A 21,196-nucleotide genomic window follows, 5' to 3' on the forward strand; every position below is an offset into this window, starting at 1 on the left:
AAAGTGGGGAGTCCTAACCACTGGGAATCCAGGGAATTCCCCTCAACAATACAAACTTGAAAGCTGCAGCCAATGCACTGCAGTCAGAGGGAAGAGGAGATACAGGACTAAACTCTTCTTATCACCATGACTCTTCCTTCCTCCTCTAGCCCTGTCTCCTCTCTACAATTCAGAGTCTGGAGGGATAGAGACCAAGAGTTATTACTTGCAAAAGTATTATCCTTTGGAATGAGAGCACATTTGGCACCAGAGGGGAATTGCAGAGTCAGAAAGGAAGAAGAATCAATATCGACACTATGTCCTGATGAATGGATGACTAAAAAGAAAGCCATAGCTTACCCTGAAACTTCTGGGAACTGTGCCTTAACTCCCCCACCACATGCAGTCCCAGGGAAGGCCTGCTGCAATCTGTATGGAGATAACATATCTTCTTATATTTGAACTGTAAGGATCTCTGGAACCATTTCCCTATTTAAATTTCTTACCCAGGGCAGAATTGTGATTTGTTTTTTGTCTGCCAAGCATTCACTCACTATATCTCATGATAATCATTCAAAGAATCACCCCTACTCCATTTTCAGACCATGTGGATGAGCACATAAGCTCAATCCCAAGTCATTCAGCTCATAACATTCCTTAAGTTTGAATGGTTGTTTCATGGATGGGCATGTAACCCAGTCAGAGTCAAAAATGCACAGAGTTCCTTCTGGGAAAGTCTGTTTCCCTTTCCCACTAACACTGGATATAAGAAGATGTATAATAATATCTGATACTGTTCCAACTGTGTTGACACCAGCAAGGGAGCACCAATCCAAAGAAAGATATAATTTATTCACTCACTGAACAATGTGCCAGACACTGTTCTAGGTGCAGGAGACACAGTAGTGACATACATATATATATATATATATATATATATATATATATATACACACACATACACACACACAAATTATACATATTCTTTGTCCTCATAGAACTTATAGTCTAGTAGAGGACATATAATAGGAGCAGGCACACAGCATTTACAATGTGCCTAGCACTGTTCTGAGTAAACACTTTACACATATGTGTGTGTGTGAAAGTTGCTCAGTTGTGTCTGACTCTTTGCAACCCCGTGTACTGTATAGCCCGTCAGGCTCCTCTGTCCATGGAATTCTTCAGGCAAGAATATTGGAGTGGGTAGCCATTCCCTCCTCCAGGAGATCTTCCTGACCTAGGGATCAAACTCTGGTGGTTTGCATTGCAGACAGGCAGATTCTTTACCATCTGAGGCACCAGAAAAGCCCACTTTACACATATAAGTACTCTTAATTGTAACAACCCTCTTTTATAACATAACAGTAATCATTATGTCTGTTTTATAGATGAAGAAACTGCAGTAAAGAGAAGTTACTTGCCCTGGGCCACACAGTGAATAATGGGGCTGAGAACCAGAGCCAAGCTGTCTGGCTCAGTTATCTGTGTGCTCAATCAGTGTATTGTTAACTGCTTTGTCATAGGAGGATAAAGGATCCTATAAGAAAATGTAACCTATCATGGAAGGAACAGCCTATGGAAAGACCTGGAAGCGAGAGAGAATACCATGCAATTGGGGGACTAAAAAAAATTCAGTCGAACTCAAAAAGAAGAGTAAAAGAGATGAGACTGGAAAAGTAAGCTGGAGCCACATTAACTGGTTTATACTTTTTCATGAAGGCACTGAAGCAAGGAAGTTACTTGGTTAGATTGGGGCCATCAGGAGATAGGTAAGACCCTGAAGAGCCCTGAGCAGTCTCATAGCATTCCAGACACTGCATCAGAATCATTGCAGGAGTAGTAAATGCTGTGAAGAAAAGCCTGTCTGAGAAAGTGACATTTTAGCTGAAACCTGAATGGGAAGCAGAAGCCAAATCTAAAACATAGGAGGCAGGAACAGCAGGTATAAAGGCCCTGAGGCAGAAATGAGCTTGGTATAATCAAGAGATGGAAAGAAAGCTAGTTTGCCTGATGCCTTGGCAGTAGAAGTAAGCAGAGCTAGATGCATGCAAGGATTCGGATTTATCTAGCTGTAATTGGAGTCCCTTAGAAGGTTTAAAGCTCCATCTCCTTCAAATTCTATCTCCTTAGATCTCTGGAATCCATCTGCTTCTCTCCACCATCTTCACTGCACTATTTTAGTGAGAAGGATAAAATGACACCTATTAGAAAATGACTTGATGGGTCAGGGAAGGTGGTTGTTTGTTTTTTTTTAACTCATTTCCCCTAATTTTTTATGTTATTCCTGAGATTCTTCCCGTGTTATCTGTTGCCATCACTGTGACACTTAGTATGTGTTCCTTGGGTGATTTTACATTTACGTAGCTAAGTTCTTCAACTACTGTTTAACCTGAAATTCCCCTTCATTTTAATTGCAGTTGAAATGGTATTTCATACCATTTCATGAAACACTATTTCTATTTTTCTGATTGTTGGCTGTCTCGTATTTAGTAGCATCTTGTTTTTTGGACACCCATATGCCCAAAGAACATCCGGAATATCATGTTCCAAAAAGTCCATTTCTTCTACAAACAGAGAAGGCAACCTGAAAGCTGGAGCCTGACACCATTTGCAAATCATCAGTGCATTTGGCTGCCCAAGGCTCTGTCATTTTGTGTCACTTAGAGCTTATCGAACACTCAGCCTTCATTCCCACAACAGCAGTCTGGCCAGTTGGTTCTTACCATCCTCCAACAATTCTCCCATCTCTGTCCTATATCATCAATTTCTTCCTCTTTACTAGGTCGCTACCATAAGCAAACAAAAACCTCCCATCTTTAAAAAAAAAAAAGTAAATCCTGTCTTAACTCCACCCCTCTTTCCCTCTCTTCTATTACCACTCTCTCTTGCTCTGCTCCTCTGGGAAGTTTCCCCTGTGGTAAATCCCTTCAGTTGTGTCTGACTCTGCGACCCCATGGACTGTAGCCTGCCAGGCTCCTCTGTTCATGGGATTCTCCAGGCAAGAATACTGGGGTAAGTTACCATGTCCTCTGCCTGGGGATCTTCCTGACCCAGGGATTGAACCCAAATCTCCTATTTCTTCTGCATTGGCAGGCAAGTTCTTTACTACTAGCACCATCTGGGAAGGTCCTGCTGCTGCTGCTGCTAAGTCGCTGTCCGGCTACCCTCAATTCCTCTCCCCTCACTCTCTCTTGGAGAAGGCAATGGCACCCCACTCCAGTACTCTTGCCTGGAAAATCCCATGGAGGGAGGAGCCTGGCGGGCTGTAGTCCATGGGGTCGCTAAGAGTCGGACACGACTGAGCTACTTCACTTTCACTTTCGTGCATTGGAGAAGGAAATGGCAACCCACTCCAGTATTCTTGCCTGGAGAATCCCAGGGAAGGGAGAGCCTGGTGGGCTGCCGTCTATGGGGTCGCGCAGAGTCGGACACGACTGAAGCGACTTAGCAGGAGCAGCAGCATTCTCTCTCTTAAATCCACTCGGTTTAGGCTTTCACGCAAACCATCCCACTGAAACCGACCCTGTCAGGTCACAGGTCGGGTATCTCTCTATCTCTCTTTCTCCCTTTCTCTCTCTCTCTCTCATACACACACACACTCACACACGAAGCTCCCTGGATACAAGTCCCGTGCTGGAGATTTTTGTCCGTTTTGTTCTTTGTTGTATCCTCAACACCTCCAATCCTCGCGACATTTCTCTCTCAATTCCAAAAGTCTGACTGAGGCGTCAAAGGATGAAGAGAGGGCTTAGGGCCACAAATCAGCCAAGGTATATCAGGATCCTAGGCAGCTAAAATAATCCCGGAGATCATAGGTGACTAAGCAGCTTCTTCTCCTTTTCCAGACCCTCTGGTTTTTCTCCAAAAAGGATGGCCTCAGAGAGGAGGTAGTAGCCGAAGTTTATAGGAGGGAAATCCGGGTTTGCTGCTTATCGGGACCACAGACCCACAGACCACTCCTTACAGGAGGCTCCCGTACAGCTAAGGCACAGATTGCCAGAGGCCGCTGCGGACGCTAGGCCAAACCAGAGGGCCACTGGGTGGGGGTCATGCAAGCCTCAGGCTGGAGAGGACTAAAAAGAACCTCAGCGGGAGCGGTACAAGGTCCCACGCCTCCGGATCATTACTTCTACGCTGCGCGAGTTTCTCCTGCTTACAGAAGTCGGAAGTTAAGAGAAAGATTTTGCCGCTCGGCCTCGTGGGAGATGTAGTCTTTCATGAGGAAGGGCTAGACAGGCCTTTTACAAAACTTTGGCAGGAGAAGAATAAAACACGATGCGTATCGGAGTCCAAAACGATTGTGATGCTCACACCAACTCTGAATACACTTTTCCCCCTTTTCTTAGCCTCGGGCCGTCTCCAGAGAGGATCCAACCCCAGCCCACCTCCAACGTCCCATGCTCCTCCGCTCTGTTTGGGCCGATCTAGCTCTCTCCCGCTCGCTCGCTTCTCCGCCGCGCTGTCCAATCGTAGGTGCGTTCCCAGCAGTTCCCGGAGTGCCTTGCGTCTGCCATGGCTGCCTCCAGCTGGCGCGGGGCTGTGCTCCTTCGAACCGTGTCGGGGCTCTGGCAGGCAGGTCCTGATGCTGCGAGGGAATGGATGACCCGGCTCCCCTCTCTCTTGGGTTTTCAGCAGAGGTGCGTTTCCTGTGTAGCGGGCCCGGCCTTCTCTGGTCCCCGCCTGGCTTCGGCTTCACGCCCTAACGGCCAGAACTCAGCCCTGGATTGCTTCCTCGGACTCTCTCAGCCAGACAACTCGTTGCCTTTTCGCGTCCCCGCCGTGTCCGTGCACAGAGGTAAAGAATGCAGATAAATTTGTCCGCGACTGTCACGGCTTTAGCACTGCAAGTCCCGTGTTAAGGAAACCCCTCAGTCTCTGGGGCTATCATCTTTGGCTCTATATTGTAGAAGACGATCTTGAGGACCCGAGAGATAGAGGCGAGCAGTGAAGGATCTCACAGGAAAGAAATACTAGGTTCTAAGAGTTTTCGAGGTAGAAGGAACCGATCTATTCCCAACCAGCGACGCCCACAAAGAGCAGGAAATTAAAGGGCCACAGGATGGCAGAGTTGTGGCTCTCTCTCCCAACGTGGGGCGCAAACTCGACCCCAAAATGCCCCATCTACTTACCAAGACACGGAGTTACAGTTGGTCCTTGAACAACTGGGGGCAGAGATATTAAAAATGCTGAACCCGCGCAATCGAAAGTCCTTGTATAACGTATTATTGGCCCTCCATAAGTGCAGTTCCTTACATACCCACAATTCCAGATCCAAGGATTCAACCAAGTACAGAAACCAACATTTAATGGGGGGATGGGGAGGGCGGAATCCTGTGTGTAAGTGGACCAGCCCAGTTCAAACCCATGTTGTTTAATGGTCAACTATGAATAGCACTCTCTTTTCTTCAAGTAGCATAGACTAGAGGCTGAACACAAAAACTGGTCATTGCGATGCAGTGTCATAGGAGCGAATACTGAAAGACTTGGAGAGCCTTCATAGTACCCTTCGTAGGGTGAGACAGCTGAGGGAATTTCTGGCTTTATCTGGTATGGTGATACTTTAACACATGTGCATACATTTACTGGGCACACAATATGATTCCACAAGGTTATTGAGTGCAAGGCGTTGTACTGAGATGTTTTACACAACTGTCAGTTGTCAAAAGAAGGTTATACAGTAACTGAGTACCATTGATACCATTTGTTTTACATATGACAAAACGAGAAAATTTGATAAAGGCATATAAACAAACTAATGGGCAAACAAAATCTCAAAGCCAGGTCTCGACTTCAACCTGGTGCACTAATCTCTTATCCATACTCTTTTTGTGGACAGGTAGGGCTATGTACCGGAGAAGGCAATGGCACCCCACTCCAGTACTCTTGCCTGGAAAATCCCATGGACAGAGGAGCCTGGTAGGCTGCAGTCCATAGAGTCGAGAGGAGTTGGACACGACTGAGCGACTTCACTTTCAGTGTTCACTTTCATGCACTGAAGAAGGAAATGGCAACCCACTCCAGTGTTCTTGCCTGGAAAATCCCAGGGATGGGGGAGCCTGGTGGGCTGCCGTCTCTGGGGTTGCACAGAGTCGGACACGACTGAAGCAACTTAGCAGCAGCAGCAGCAGCAACAGCAGCGGGGCTATGTACCTGACGGAGGATCCAGATTGTACTGCCTCTCACTCCCCTCCTGTCTCCTCATGCAGATGAGCAAGATCTCCTCTTGGTCCATCGCCCCGACATGCCTGAGAACCCCCGAGTCCTACGAGTGGTCCTCCTGGGTGCCCCAAATGCAGGAAAGTCTACACTCTCCAACCAGCTGCTGGGCCGAAAAGTATGTTGCATCCTTGACCCTTCCCTCTCCCCTTTTCATTTCTCACTTCTTACTGTGCCTTTGTGGATTGTTCCAGAGGGATCCAGGACCTCACTTGGGATTTCTTTCTTCCTGGCAGGTGTTCCCTGTCTCCAAGAAAGTGCACACCACTCGCAGTCAAGCTCTGGGGGTCATCACAGAGAAAGAGACCCAGGTGGTGGGTACTTGCAATGGATGTCCAGCAAACAGGACAGAGGGTGAAGCTAAGACAGTCTCCCTTAACGATTGGACCCTTCGAAAATGATGTTTAGATCCACCTTTCTTAGGGAAGGGGGTGCTCTTCCTTTAGACCTGGAGCAGTTCTCTCTCTTGCCTTACCCCTCTGGTATCTAGTCACAGAGGTCTCATTGCCTCTTTACTGCTTCCTAATATTCCATATATTCACAGTTGTCCTCCTCCTCCTGGATCCTGTGTATTGACAGAAGTAAAACAGCTGGAGGATAAAAATCTAAAGTCAGCTCAGCCAAGAAGTGGGGGCAGGCTCCTGACATCAAGGGTGGGTGGCTTTTCACTCCCCAGTCATAATCTTTCCTCCTGGGGTTGGGGACCTGGGCATCTCTTTCCTGATTTTAGATCCTACTTGACACACCTGGCCTCATCAGCCCTGCTAAACAGAAAAGGTAACAGCTGGGGGAACAGGGAGTCGTTGGGGGGAAAGGTGTTGAACAGAGAGTGGGGCGATTCCATCCTAGGGGCTGGAAAACCCCCTGTCACACCCCACCCCTCCTCAGGAATGCATCACTCACCAGACCTTCCTGACCTATGTGTGTCTGTCCCTTAGGCACCATCTGGAGCTCTCTTTGTTGGAAGATCCGTGGAAGAGCATGGAATCTGCTGACCTGGGTTAGGCTCAGGCTAGGAATCTGAGGCCCAGTTTTCATGGTCATGGCCTGTCATTCCTGGTAGTTTGGGGGGTTGGGGGTTGGCCAGATGCCATACCCTGGAAGTTTTTTCTGCGGGTGGGGGAAAGAGTGATCATAACCCTGTCCTCCTCCATACGCTGCCGACTGCCAGTTGTGGTACTTGTGGATGTCTCGGACAAGTGGACTCGGAACCAGCTCAGTCCCCAGGTGCTCCGGTGCTTGACCCAGTTCTCCCAAGTCCCCAGCATCCTTGTCATGAACAAGGTGAGCCCCACCTACCTGAGGAAGGGGTCTCCTTCGAGGAGACTGACCTTCACTGACCACAGTCTTCTGCCCATCGCCCACCCCCAGGTTGATTGCCTGAAGCAGAAGTCCGTTCTCCTAGAGCTCACAGCCGCCCTCACTGAAGGTGTAGTCAACGGCAAGAAGCTCAAAACGAAGCAGGCCTTGCGCTCACGGCCAGACACCCACTGCCCTAGCCCAGCAGCTCAGGGCCCAAACCCACAGCCTGTGAGAGACCCTCAGCAGATGGGCTGGCCCCATTTCCAGGAGATCTTCATGTTGTCAGCCCTAAGCCAGGAGGATGTAAAAACACTGAAGGTCAGTTAGCCTGGCTCTTGGTGTGCAGCAGGTGAAGACAAGCCTCAAGAGTTCCTCCTGGAAGTGAGAGTGAGAGGGAAGTCCTGCTTGGGACTGATACACTGACTTCTTCCCTCTCTGCCCATAGCAATACCTCCTGGCACAGGCCCGGCCAGGGCCCTGGGAGTTCCACAGTGAGGTCCTCACCAGCCAGACACCTGAGGAAATCTGTGCCAACATGATCCGAGAGAAGCTCTTGGAGTACCTGCCCGAGGAGGTGCCCTACAACGTACAGCAGGTGTGGGCACAGTGAGGGATCCGGGGGCTCCACCTGGAGCAGGGCAGCTAGGTCCCCAAGAGCAGGGCTAGGGGACCTGCCTGACCAGTCACGATGTCTCCTTGTGCAGAAAACGGTGGTCTGGGATGAAGGGCCAAGTGGGGAGCTGGTGATCGAGCAGAAGCTTCTGGTGTCCAAAGAATCTCACATGGTGAGCAGGGCTGGGCTTGGAGGAGGGACCAGGACTCTGTTAGGCAGAGGTTCTTCCCGACTGCCTGACAGCCAGCTAACGGCCCTCTTTTTGACCCCACCCTCAGAAGATCCTGATCGGTCCGAAGGGGTACCTAATCGCTCAGATCGCACAGGAGGTGGGCCGAGACCTCATGAACATCTTCCTCTGTGAAGTTCAGCTCCGCCTGTCTGTGAAACTCCTCAAGTGACCACCCTCCGCTGTCTTTTCCAAGATGTCCCCGCCCAAGCTGCTGGCGGGAGCCACTAACCAGAACTGCCTGCAGGGCCTGGGGCCAGGCATGGACACCAATAGGCTGACTGACTGCTGGCTGGCCTGGCCGAGTCTGCACCACATCTGCCGAGTCATGCCTTCCTGCTGGAGCCTTCCTCCTTCAACCTGCTTTAGCTGGGTTCCCAGGTGGTTCCTCTGCTTGGGGCTATAGCTACTTGGGTCTTAGAAGCTGGCCCTTTGGTGCAGAGCACTGCTTCCCACTGGCTTTGGGCCCAGAGTCTCTGAGTTGCCAGTTGTCAGCAAAGAGGAGACCTTTCCCCTCCGCACTCAGTTCGTCCACTTGGCAGTTGTGTAAGGACCCATGTGTCCTGAGTGAGATAGTACCCCTCAGCTACTCCTCATGTCCTTGATCCCTCCCACCCCACCCCATCTCCAATCTCAAATGCGAATAAAGTTCAAAGACAAACATTCTGGTTCTCATCTTTATTTCTTTAGAACAGGAAAGAGAAAACTCACTCATTCCCTCACCCCCACACCATGGTCTGAGCTGGAGCTTCCCTCCCTTTGGTAGTCTGCTCCAGGGATCCGAACAATCTTCTTGGCACGTTTTCTGGGTGCAGCAAGAGAACCGTTACCATTACTAAACTCAGTAATGGTAACGGTTTCCTCGCCACCCCAAGTGCCCTGGCGGTCGGCAGGCTGTGATAGGCAGAGCAGTGAGCATGGTGGGCTTAACAGCAACCCCTGGCCTCCTCCGCTGGCTCCAGAGCTGGGAGCACCCGGACTAGTACATCATCTATACTGTAGTGTCTCATTGCAAACTTACAGTATATGATGATATCCCAGTCAGGGCCCTGCGGGAGGCGCAGGGAGCATGGCTCAGAGAACGAGGGGCAGAGAGAGACAGGCACTAGGGGCGGAGCAGGACAGGGCCAGGCTGGACACACACAGCCCCCCACTCCCTGGGAGACATCTTGACTCTCTGATCAAGGACATCCTGAAGGGGACTTATCCAAAGAGCCTTTCAGAGCTAGGGTCTGTTGAGAACTTAGGGACCCAGCGCTGGTGTGAAACAAGCCAGAGATCACAATGAAGCAGAAGATTCCCTCTGATCAGACCCACAAGCAGATGGAGCCAGAGGAGGAACACTTACCTGGAGCTGAAACTGCAGACCAAGGAGGCCTTTAGAAGCAGGGAGGCCTGTCCCTGCCTCTCCACCCCAGCTGCCCCTTTTAACGCACCCGCTGGCCCCTCCCCTTGGGTGGGGTACTTTTCCCGGGCTCTGGAAGGCTCTATCTCTTAACCCTTTGCTTGCTAGTCTCCTTGGACTGAGGACTATTGGCCCTTCTTCCCATTAGGCCCTTTGTCACATATTCTTTTATGGAACTTGTTAAGCTTAGGAGCCACCCTCCACTCTCATCCATGACACTGGTCACCCATCTGCTGGGAGGAGAAAAAAAAACAACCTCACCCCAGCCATCCTTTAGGGCTTAATTACTGATCAGAGCCCTGGGAAGGTAGTGGTGGTGGGTTCCGGTGTTAGGAACATAAAGAATCCTCCTGCCAATGCAGAAGACTTAAGAGACATGGGTTGGGTTCGATCCCTGGATTGGGAAGATCCCCTGGAGAAGGGAATGGCAACCCACTTCAGTATTCTTGCCTGGAGAATTTCATGGACAGAGGAGCCTGGCGGGCTATAGTCCATGGGGTCACAAAGAATTGGACACAACTGAAGCAACTAAGCATGCATATTAGTTTGAATCTCTGTAAGGCAGGGAGAGTCCTGACAGCTGGATTTTGGGGCAAGCTCTGACCTAAATTCCGGTCCCCAGGCCCCTTCTATGTTTCTGCTGAGCCTAAGAAGGCCAGAGCCCTTGCCAACCTCTGCCATGGCAAGGTTCTGTAAGTGGAAGGGTCCTCTGCTGGGAGATGTGAGGGCAACTGAATCCCAAGCTCATGTGGGAGCCAGCCTAGGAATGGGTAGGGGCCTGTTCTTCAAAGCTCATGGCCCCTAGGGTGAGAGCCTGGCCGTATTGGTTCTCTGCCTCTGGGGAAGGTGAGTCTCTTGGAGTAGCAACTTCTCAAAGCTGGGCCTCTGTAACTTGGACTCCCATTCTGGGGAACACCTGGGCCTCTCTGCTTCCTCTCCTTCCTCCCTCCTAGACCATCTGGTATGTGTGCTGGGAGGCAGTTACACCCCTCTGCGGGGGCAGATGAGGCCAAGATGGGGAATGAGAGGGAGAGACTCAACCTTCTTTTGGTTTCTTGGAGATATTTTACCTCCTGTCACAGAACCTTGGCACATGCTCTTCCCTGTTTGGCACAATCTTCCCTCCTTTCTTGTCTCCTTAACTCCTGTTCTCTCTTTAGATCTTAAAGTGTTATCTCTGCAGGGAAGTCTTCCCTGGCTAAATTCCCCTGTTGTGGGCTCACCTATTTGTGTGGTTATTCATATTAAGCAAATTTTCACAAGGGCCTGCTTTATTCACTGATGTCTGTCTACCGCAACGAAAGTGAAAGTGTTAGTCGCTCCAGTCGTGTCTGACTCTTTACGACCCCGTGGACAGAGGACTCCACGGGCAGTCTGTAGCCTGCCAGGCTCCTCTGTCCATGGGATTCTCCAGGCAAGATTACTAGAGTGGGTTGCCATTCCCTCCTCAATGGATCTTCCCAACTCAGGGATCGAACCTGGGTCTCCCTCATTGCAAGTGGATTCTCTACTGTATGAGCCACCAGGGAAGCCCCTCTGCCACAGAGCAGTGACTAAATAACATGTCGAATGAGTGATGTCATGTGGGGGAGGGGAGAGACTTTGACCTGAGAAGGCAGACAGACAAAGCTGTGGCTGTCTCAGGCAAGTCATTTTCTTGGACAGTCCCCATTCCCTTTTGTAAAAGGGAATAATAGCAGTCCCCAGTTTGCAGAGTCCTGAAAGCTAAGTGATGAGCTGCTGGTCAAGCACTTAGCACTGTGCTCGTCCTGGCCCACAGGGGCTTTGTTGTTGTTTAGTGGCTAAGTCGTGTCCAACTCTTTTTGACCTCATGGACTGTAGCCCTCCAGGCTCCTCTGTCCATGAAATTCTCCAAGCAATACTGGAGTGGGTTGCCATTTCCTTCTCCTAGAGATCTTCCCAATCCAGGGATCAAACCCCAGTCTCCTGCATTGCAGCCGGATTCTTTACTGCAGAACCACCAGGGAAGCCTTTTAACAATTTCCACCTCACGCCCTGCTCCGAGGGGCTCACTGAAGACCCGTTATTGAACATCTGAAAACTCATCAAATACTCTTGAAAGCAGCTAGAGGCCATTGAGGACATCCAGGTTTAGAGATAACAGGCCTCAGGTGACAGCCCCGATTCCATTGTTCCAGCTCTGTGACTCTGGAGCCAGTGCTCCTCCCTTCATTTTCCCCATATGTGAGATGGGCGCTTTCCACACTGACCTCACGTGGCGGTTACAAGGATTAAGTGAGCACTCATGTCAAACTGTACATGGAACAACAGACTGGTTCTAAATTGGGAAAGGAGTATATCAAGGCTGTATGTTGTCAACCTGCTTATTTAACTTATATGCAGAGTACATCACGAGAAATGCCGGGCTGGATGAAGTACAAGCTTCAAGATTGCTAGGAGAAATATCAATAACCTCAGATATGCAGATGACACCACCCTTATGGCAGAAAGCAAAGAAGAACTAAAGAACCTCTTAATGAAAGTGAAAGAGGAGAGTGAAAAAGTTGGCTTAAAACTCAAAATTCAGAAAACTAAGATGGCATCTGGTCCCATCACTTCATGGCAAATAGATGGGGAAACAATGGAAACAGTGACAGACTATTTTTGGGGGCTCCCATATCACTGTAGATGGTGACTGCAGCCATGAAGTTAAAAGACTCTTGCTCCTTGGAAGAAAAGCTGTGACCAAACTAGACAACATATTAAAAAGCAGAGACATTACTTTCCCAACAGAAGTTCGTCTAGTCAAAGCTATGGTTTTTCCAGTAGTCATGGATGGATGTGAGAGTTGGACCATAAAGAAACCTGAACACAGAAGAATTGATGCTTTTGAACTGTGGTGTTATAGAAGACTCTTGAGATAAGTCTCTTGGATTGCAAGGAGATCCAACCAGTCCATCCTAAAGGAAATCAGTCCTGAATATTCACTGGAAGGACTGATGCTGACCCTGAAACTCCAATACTTTGGCCACCTGATGTGAAGAACTGACTCACTGGAAAAGACCCTGATGCTGGGAAAGATTGAAGGTGGGAGGAGAAAGGGATGACAGAGGATGAGATGGTTGGATGGCATCACCGACTCGATGGACATGAATCTGAGTAAGCTCCGGGAGTTGGTAATGGAAAGGGAAGTCTGCCGTGTTGCAGTCCATGGGGTTGCAAAGAGTCAGACATGACTGAGTGACTGAACTGAACATGTCAAACACCCAGATCGGAGCCCAGCACCCATGAGCCCCTGTCAACTTTTTTCCCTCCTTCCCCATTTCACTCGCTTGCTGTGGGACTGCAGGCTAAGTGCCACATTTTTTAACTTTGGCGGTCATATACATATTACCAAGTTGCAAGATTTAAGTGAGAATGTGGGTGAGCAGCCTTCATAGACCCAGATGCTTTACCCAGTGAGGAGTTCCCCTTGTCTACTCCTGCCCTTTTGGACCCTCACTTCCTGGTCCTGTGACCCTAAAGATAGTCCAGGTTCCCCTCCCAGAGTCAAATCTTCAGGCACTAGGGCCAAATTCAGGCCACTCACTGCCTAGGTTTCTACTTAGACCAAGGGCCAAGTCCAAGGGTGAGCTTGGACAGAACTCAAGGATCCTGGAGGTAGTGGAGAGAGATATCTCCACCAGCCAGAGACCTTGTGACTGTGGCCCTGAGCTGGGGTGGAGGGTGCTGCCATCAGGGTGTGGGCTGGTGGAGAGTCGGAGCCTGGGTGGGGTAGTTTGATTAGCAGACTCGGGGCTATCAGGGGTGGGGGCCTTTCTTCTTATCAGGAGCTTGCAGGGGCCACAGTAGAAGCTGAGGACACTTTGTTCTGAGGGCTGTCTCCTGGATGGCTACTTTTCCATCCCTCTGCCTCCATATAGCCTTGAGGGGAGTTAGAGTGGGGTCCTTCTCCCTTTCTGCAGGTCACAGAAACCCCTGGTGACCAGCATAGGGTTGGGGAATTCATTTCTGGTCCTTGGGCCAAGGCTTGTATGTTAACTGCTTTTGCTTCAGACTTCAAGCTTCAGGGCTCTCCTGAGCCCGAGGTGGGCTGGGACCTTCCAAAGTCTGGTTCCGATTCCCGCCACTGCAGCTTTTAACCTTTGACTGTTATTTTGGCCTTCTTTGGATGAAGTTCTGAAACTCAGCATATGCTGAGTGATGAAATTAAGGATAGTCAGATCTGAAAGAGTGCTTCAAAATCATGGGTTCAAGTCACTCTTTTCTACAGAAGAGGAAACTCAGGCCCAGAGGAGGGGCGGGTATCACCCAAAGCCTCAGGGTCCCCTCCACCTCACAGCATCAGGGGACCCAGAACACCATGAGAAATAGGCAGGCAGGAGTCAGTACCAAAGACACAGATGGCACACAGGTATGATGCCTACATAGACACATAACACACAGAGATACACAGCTTTTAAAAATGGACTCAGCTAGTAAAATTACTCTTAATTTCCTCTCGGTTGTTTTACTAAGTTTCATAAAATTGGCAATTTTGTACAAAGATATAAGAAGGCCAAAATATGTCATTCAATGTTTCACAGCACAGAGAGTTAGCATCAGAGCTCATCTTAGAACCAAGGACTTTGAGAAGTTCTGGGAAATTCTGGCTCTCCTGTATTGCTTTAGAAACAGGAGGCCCAAAGCAAGAGCCTGGTGTGGTTCTAGGAGTTTCACAGATGTGACAAGAAAAGCTAGAAAACTGAGCAAATCCTTATTTTCCGGGTTGGGCTTGTGATCTGGGGCTTTGTTGGAGATTACTACCAGTGATTACCTTTTATTCCGGCTTGGTTTCATCTTGACCAGCCTGTGAAGCTTCTTCTGACCCTCCCTGAAGATTGCCCCTGTGTCCAGGCTTGGACCTGCTCTGTTTTCCTCATCACATTGTGAGAATTTATCTGATCCCTTATTTGTCCCATAACGACTCTACAAGTAGGCACCTTGTCTGATTCTTCCCTGTGGCCCCAGCACCCTTCATGGGCCTTATCCTGAGAGGTGCTCAGAGAAACCCTGACACTGAAGAAATGCCCCACAGACAACGAGCAGTGTGTGCTTATGTTCTCAACACGTTCCCTTACACACTGTAAGCCTGTTGGCCCCACGAGCAAGCACACAAGGTAAGCACGAACTCAGGTGTGGCGGGTCCTAGCAATGGCTTCCCTGGGGGCTTTGCCACATCCATCAGTCTCCAAAAGATGACTGCCTGCCAATGTTATAACAGAGAAACTGAAGCTCCAGGAGGAAACTCAGGGCCCTGGGTCACACAGTAGTCGGGAAAAGAGGCAGGACAGCAACCCCACTCTCCAAACTCTAGATCCCTGACTCCAGGCCCAAAGCTGCTATGAATGAGGTTGATTTCATGTGTGCGTCTGTGGGGACTTTCAGAGTCTCAGACGCAATGGAATCAGACCTGAGCTTTGCCACTTACCTACCAAGCACATGGCTTGCTTTGTCTCTCGGGATGAGCTTCAGCCTCCTCATCTCTAAACTGGGGCCGACCTTGGGAAGACTCAGTGAAAGAATGTGTGGGAAGCTCCCAACGAAGCCGGGATTCCCTCCCAGCTTCCGCTTCCTCAGATCCTCCCACCCATCCCACCCCTCGTTTAGCCTCTTCCACACCTGCTCTTGGTCATCTCCAACCCACCAACATTCCTCTCTCCTTTCTCTGACCTCCTATGGTTCATGAAGTGGGCCCTCGCATGGAGCTCACTGCCCTGGACTCACAGTCAGGGCAGAACCGCCGCTTGAACCAGAGCCTCAGCCTGTACGGTTCAGAGGTCGTGCCTGAGAGGTCTTAACTTTCCTTCCTGACCACTGGCCCAGCACTGATGCAGAGCCAGAGGGAAAAGCGTGGCATTGGATCCGTCAGAGCCCAGGCTCCATTGCAACCTACCAAGTGGGCCTGGGCCCCGCCCAACTCGTGGAAACTTGCTTTCCTTAGTAAAATGGGCTTAAAATGCCATCTTTTTCCTGACTGTAGTACAGGTGAAATGAGACATAGAGCTGAAAATTTGTAACCTAGAGCCTGACTCCTCCGTAACAGGAGATTAGCAAACGCCAGTCTCCTTCCCTTTACGCTTTGCATGGCTTTTCCTGTTCGTCCTCCCCAGGAGGGCATGTTTAGCTGAGGCCTGCATGGTCACTCACATATCTGCCAGGTACGCATGGGAGCTCACACCTGCCCAGGCTCACATTGAGGCAGAAATAGAAACTTCCTAGCCCATGCCTCCCTAGCTCTGTTCATTAGCTCCCAGTTCTCTTGGTCAGTGGGAGGCCCCATGTCCAGACTCAGGCCATGCCCACTTCTGTCTCCTGGCACCGTCCTGAAGGTGGCTGTTAGGTGGGGAAGGATCTCCAGGGAGCCTGGGTGTTCCTTCCTGCTCAAATCCTTCCCGCCATCAGCCTGGCCCCTGCCTCCCTCCCTCCCTGCCAGGACAACCTCTCTGCTTCACAGCTGCTGTGAAAGAGATAGGCAGCCTGGATTATCAGGCCGGAGGAGGCTCCCCATGGCAGCCCCCATCTCCACCCTGGCAAAGGTTCCAGGGCTTAACCCCCTCTGTGCTGGGCCCTCACCCCGACTGAGTCTGGTTCCAGGCTCTGGGCACGAGGCCTGGTTCTCCTCACTCTGGCAGGTGTGATGACTCACCCTTCCCCCGTCACTGCCCATTTCATGCCTCCAGCATCCTTCAAGCCTCCTTCAGCAAGACCCCTGCCTTTTCCCAGGGCCCTCTGGTCGTCTCCTCTGGCTAGCCACCGTCTCTGACACAAAGGCTAAACAGGCCCATCTCCTGGTTAGGGGCCGGTGCAGTTCACCCAGGCCTTCCTTTCCTGAATGTCAACAGGAAGTAGTGAAAAGAGAACAGGAGCCTCAGAGTCTGGGAGTCTGGCTTCCAGTTCTGGTTCTAGCTCAGACTCTGTGTGACCTCAGGCAAGTTTCTCCACGTCCATGCCCCTTGGTGATTTCATAAAACGGAGGGCAGTAGCTCTTTTCACAGGGTTGACTGAGGGATTACATGAGAAAGACACACATATCACTTTAGTAATCAGTTGGAAAACAAAATTAAAATCTGAAGAAAGAAAGAAATGCCTGCGAGAGGGCCTTATAAGCCAGCTACCAAGCAAAGGATACCAGCTCCTACACGTTAAGTGCTCACGAAGTGCCGTACTTGATGCGAACGTGAGCGCGATCATTCGGTCCTAATAACATCCCCACTACAGATGGCCCCAGGGCTTCCCAGGCGCCTCAATAGTAAAGAATCCATCTGCCAAGGCAGGAGATGGGAGAGTCACAGGAGATTCCTATTCCTGGGTCAAGAAGATCCCATGGAATAGGAAATGGCAACCCACAGTATTCTCGCCTGGAGAATCCCAAGAACAGAGGAGCCTGGCGGGGCTACAGTTCATGGGGTCACAAAGAGTCGGACATGGCTCAACATGTATGCACAACACATAGATGGCCTCGGGCTCAGTTTTTTTTTTTTTTTTTTTTCCGGGCTCAGTTTTGAACCTCTTTACACCTATACTCGTTCCTTCGTTGAGTTCATCTTGTCTCATAGCTTTAAATACTGCCTACGTACTGAGCGACTCCCTAAGTCCTGTGTCCAAGCCAAGCCTCTCCCAGACACTAATGTGTAAACTGAATCTCCTGCTTGGCGAATTTCTCTAATAGGCACCTCAGACTTAACATGTTCAAAATCGACATCCTGATTCCACTTCAATTCTGCTCCTTCAACTATTTCTCCCATTTCAGTAAATAGCAGCTCCATTCTAGACCAGTCAAAAAACCTTGGAGGCAATTTATTTATTTATTTATTTATTTTAATTTCTAAAAACACTTTATTGAGGTGTAACTGATCATAAACTGCACTGATTAAAAATGCACGCTGTGGGACTTTCCTGGTGGTCTAGCAGTTGAGACTCTGACTTCCACTGCAGGGGACACAGGTTCAATCCCTCATCAGGGAGCTAAGACCCCACATGCCATGCTGGGCATCGAAAAAAAAGCACAATTTGATAAGTTTGGACATATGTATACACCCACTGAGACAATTTATTCTTGAATTAACTTTTTTACTGAAGTACAATATATATTTTAAAAAATGCACAACTCATAAGTGAATTATCACAAAGTGAATAACATCTGTGCAACAAGCATCCAGGTCAAGAAACAGCACATTGCCAGGAGCCTCCTGTGTCCTCTCTCTGTTACTCCCCTCTTTCTCTCCAAAGGTGACTTCTATCCTGACTTCTGATGCTATAGATTAGCTTTGCCTGCTTTTTTGGATGTTGTACAATGGGATGAATCCTAATCACTAGCTCACTAGGGAACTCCCAGTATTCTTGTACTTATATATGTGGGCATATATCTGTGGGGGTAGAATGGTTGGGTCAAAGGGCATGCTTATGTTCAGGGGTGTGTGTATATGTGTGTGCGCGCATGCGCGCTCAGTTAGGTTCAACTCTGCGATCCCATGGACTGTATCGTGCCAGGCTCCTCTGCCCATGGAATTTTCCAGGCAAGTGTAGGTACTATGGCGGCTTAGTGGTAAAAAATCTGCCTGCCAATGGAGGAGATGCAGGAGACTTGGATCCCTGAGTCAGGAACATCCCCTGGAGAAAGCACATGGCAACCCACTCCAGTATTCTTGCCTGGAGAATCCCATGGACAGAGGAGCCTGGTGAGCTGCAGTCCACAGGGTTGCAAGGAGTCGGACACAACTGAGCTCACGCGCATGCACCTAGGTACTATCTTCTGTCCTCAGGTTTTCACAGTGGTTGTATTGACATACACTTCTTCAGGATGTGTGTGAAATTTCCAGTTGCTCCATATCCTGCCCTATGCTTCGTATTGTTGCTCTTTTCTATTTTAGTCATTCTGGTGGATGTGAAGTGGTATCTGTTATGGTTTGAATTTGCACTTCCTTGATGACTAATGAAGTTATGCGTGCTTGTCCCACTATTCATCACTGTGTAACAAATTATCCCCAAATTTGGAAGCTTAAATAATTAATATGGTCTGAACTTCTCTGGGGGGCCCATGGTTAAGACTCCATGCTTCTACCAGAAGATCCCCTGGAGGAGGGCATGGCAACCCACTCCAGTATTCTTGCCTGGAGAATCCCACGGACAGAGGAGCCTGGCGGGCTACAGTCCAAGGGGTCACAGAGAGTCGAACACAACTTAGGACATAGCATGCTTCCACTGCAGGGGGGCATGGGTTGGATCCTGATCAGGAAACTAAGATCCTATATGCCTCTCAGCCTAAATAAATACATAAATAAAAGATAAAAGCTCTTAAAAGAAGAAAAACAAATGAACAAAAGCCAACAATTCTTTTCCTACCTTGCATAGTTTTGGAGGTCAGGATTTCAGGAGGTCTGCTGGGAAGAACTAGCTTGGGGTTTCTCTGGCAGATGAGGTCAGGTAGGGACTGGAGGAGCTGGGGGCTGATGGAATAGCCATCTCTCTTCATGTGGCTCAGGGTGTATCCATGAGGTCTGCCTGCTGGAGCTTCCTCACAGCGCAGACTGCTTACAGAGTGGCTGAAGGCTTAAAGATAGAATATTCCATCAAATAAAGTGGAAGAGACATTGTCTTTTATGAGCTAGTCTTGGAAGTCCCATAGGATCACTTCTGCCTTATTCTATCGACCTAAATAGTCACAAAAGGCCACTCAGTTTCCAGGGAAGGGAGCAGAGGCTCCACCTCTGATTGGAAGGACTATCAAAGTCACACTGTAAGAGGAAGTGTAGGATGGAAAATATTGTTGCCTGTATCTTTGCCACACGTGTTTGCCTATCGGCCATTCTGCGTAGTACTTGAGCCATCATTTCTCCTTTTTCTGAGGGGTTGTCTTTTTCTTTCTTTGTATGCAAAATATATTCTGGGTGCTAGTTTTCCCCTCAGGTATATGTGTTATAAATATCTTTCTCCCTTATTCTGAGGTTTGCCTTCTCATGCTCTCAATGGGTCCTTGTGTGTGCGTATGTGTGTGTGCATGTGTGCTTATAAACTGAAATTTTTATGAGACAAGTGTAGATTCATATGCAGTTGTAAGAAATAAGAGAGAGATCCCTTTCATCCTTTACCCAGCTTCTCCGCTGGTGATGTCTCGCAAAACTGCAGAATAATATCATAACCACAGCCAAGTATCACAGGATGTTGACCTTGATATAGTTTACCCGTTTTATTCAGATTTCCTGTTTTGCTTGTGCTCACTTACATGTGTGTATTAAGTTGTATACAATTTTATCGTGTGTACATGTAGCCACTATGATAAAGTTACTGAACAGTTCTAGTACAAGGATTCCTAATGTTTATAATCACACCAACCCCTGTCCCTACCACTGGCAGCCACTAATCCATTTCTAAAATTTTGTCATTTCAAAAATGCTATATATACCTTACACACATTAGGATGGCTACTACCAAAAAAAAAAAAAAGAAGAAGAAAGAAAAGAACAAATGTTGGTGAGAATGGATAGAAATTTGAACACTTTTACACTGTTGGTAGGTGATGGGTATGTAAAAAGAAGCAACTTCTGTGGAAAAGAGTACACTGCCTCAAAAACGTACAGAGAATTCCTTGGCTGTCCAGTGGTTAAGACTCAGCGCTTTTATTGCAGAGGCCAAGAGTTCAATCCCTGGTCAGGGAAAAAAAACAAAACCCCAAACAATAGCTAAAACATGGAAACAATCCAAGTGCTTATCGACAGATGAATGCATAAGCAAAATGTGGTGTATACATACAATGGGATGTTGTTCAGCCTTGAGAATATTATGCTAAGTAAAAGAAGCCAGTCACGAAAGGGCAACTATTCCAAGATCTCACTTCTGTGAGGTATGTAGTCAAATCCATAGAAACAGAAAGTAGGTTGATGTTTGCCAGGGGCGGGGGACAGAGAGGGATGGGGAGTTAATGCTGAACAGGGATAGAGGTTCAGTTTTACAAAATGCAAAATGTTCTGGAGGATGGATGGCAGTGATGGTTACATAATAATGTAAATATGCTTAATGCCACTGAAATGAAGGCTTACAATTGGTGAAGATGATAAATTTTGTTATGTGTACTTTACCACAATTAAAAATAAAGGCTTTATATTAACAGTTGGAATCATGTATGTAGTACACATGGACTTCCCTGTGGCTCAGACGGTAAAGAATCTGCCTGCAACGGAGGAGACCCCAGGTTTGATCCCTGGGTCAGGAAGAATCCCTGGAGAAGGGAATGGCTGCCCACTCCAGTATTCTTGTCTAGATAATTCTCTGGACAGAGGAACTTGGCAGGTTACAGTCTATGGGGTCACAAAGAGTCGGACACAACTTAATGACTAACACTTCTACTTTCACATGTAGTACGTAATATTTTTTTTTGCTATGCATAATTCCTTGGAGATTAGTATATCTTTTAATAAACAGATAGTCTTGTTTTTATTTTTGGCTGCACCCT

At 48.6% G+C, this 21,196-nt stretch overlaps 1 protein-coding gene and 1 long non-coding RNA gene across 3 annotated transcripts; one reads left to right on the top strand and one right to left on the bottom strand.

Moving 5' to 3' along the window:
* Positions 1-4,462: 4,462 nt before the first annotated feature.
* ERAL1 (Era like 12S mitochondrial rRNA chaperone 1) lies at positions 4,463-9,002 on the top strand. Of its 2 annotated transcripts, none has more exons than XM_027518143.1 (10): positions 4,463-4,774; positions 6,186-6,313; positions 6,432-6,509; positions 6,926-6,972; positions 7,134-7,195; positions 7,367-7,479; positions 7,567-7,815; positions 7,943-8,092; positions 8,202-8,282; positions 8,392-9,002. In XM_027518143.1, the coding sequence occupies exons 1-10, from the start codon at positions 4,492-4,494 to the stop codon at positions 8,509-8,511; spliced, it is 1,311 nt and encodes a 436-aa protein (XP_027373944.1). In that variant the 5' UTR covers positions 4,463-4,491; the 3' UTR covers positions 8,512-9,002. The 2 variants fall into 2 exon arrangements, with proteins under 2 accessions (XP_027373944.1, XP_027373943.1); XM_027518142.1 differs by having other exon boundaries at positions 4,464-4,774; positions 8,389-9,002.
* On the bottom strand, positions 9,003-9,740 carry LOC113877735. Its single transcript, XR_003506800.1, has 2 exons — positions 9,688-9,740; positions 9,003-9,144 (listed from the first exon to the last, which is right to left on the bottom strand). It is a non-coding gene; the product is annotated as an uncharacterized LOC113877735 (long non-coding RNA).
* Positions 9,741-21,196: the final 11,456 nt, after the last annotated feature.

The sequence above is a fragment of the Bos indicus x Bos taurus genome, chromosome 19 (assembly GCF_003369695.1).
Source record: "Bos indicus x Bos taurus breed Angus x Brahman F1 hybrid chromosome 19, Bos_hybrid_MaternalHap_v2.0, whole genome shotgun sequence".
NCBI lineage: Eukaryota > Metazoa > Chordata > Mammalia > Artiodactyla > Bovidae > Bos > Bos indicus x Bos taurus.

Coding starts and splice junctions, on each gene's coding strand:
- ERAL1 (XM_027518142.1), top strand. CDS start 4,492: ATGGCTGCCTCCAGCTGGCGCGGGGCTGTGCTCCTTCGAACCGTGTCG. Junction 6,314..6,431: donor ACCAGCTGCTGGGCCGAAAA/GTATGTTGCATC, acceptor TCTTCCTGGCAG/GTGTTCCCTGTCTCCAAGAA. Junction 6,510..6,925: donor CAGAGAAAGAGACCCAGGTG/GTGGGTACTTGC, acceptor TCCTGATTTTAG/ATCCTACTTGACACACCTGG.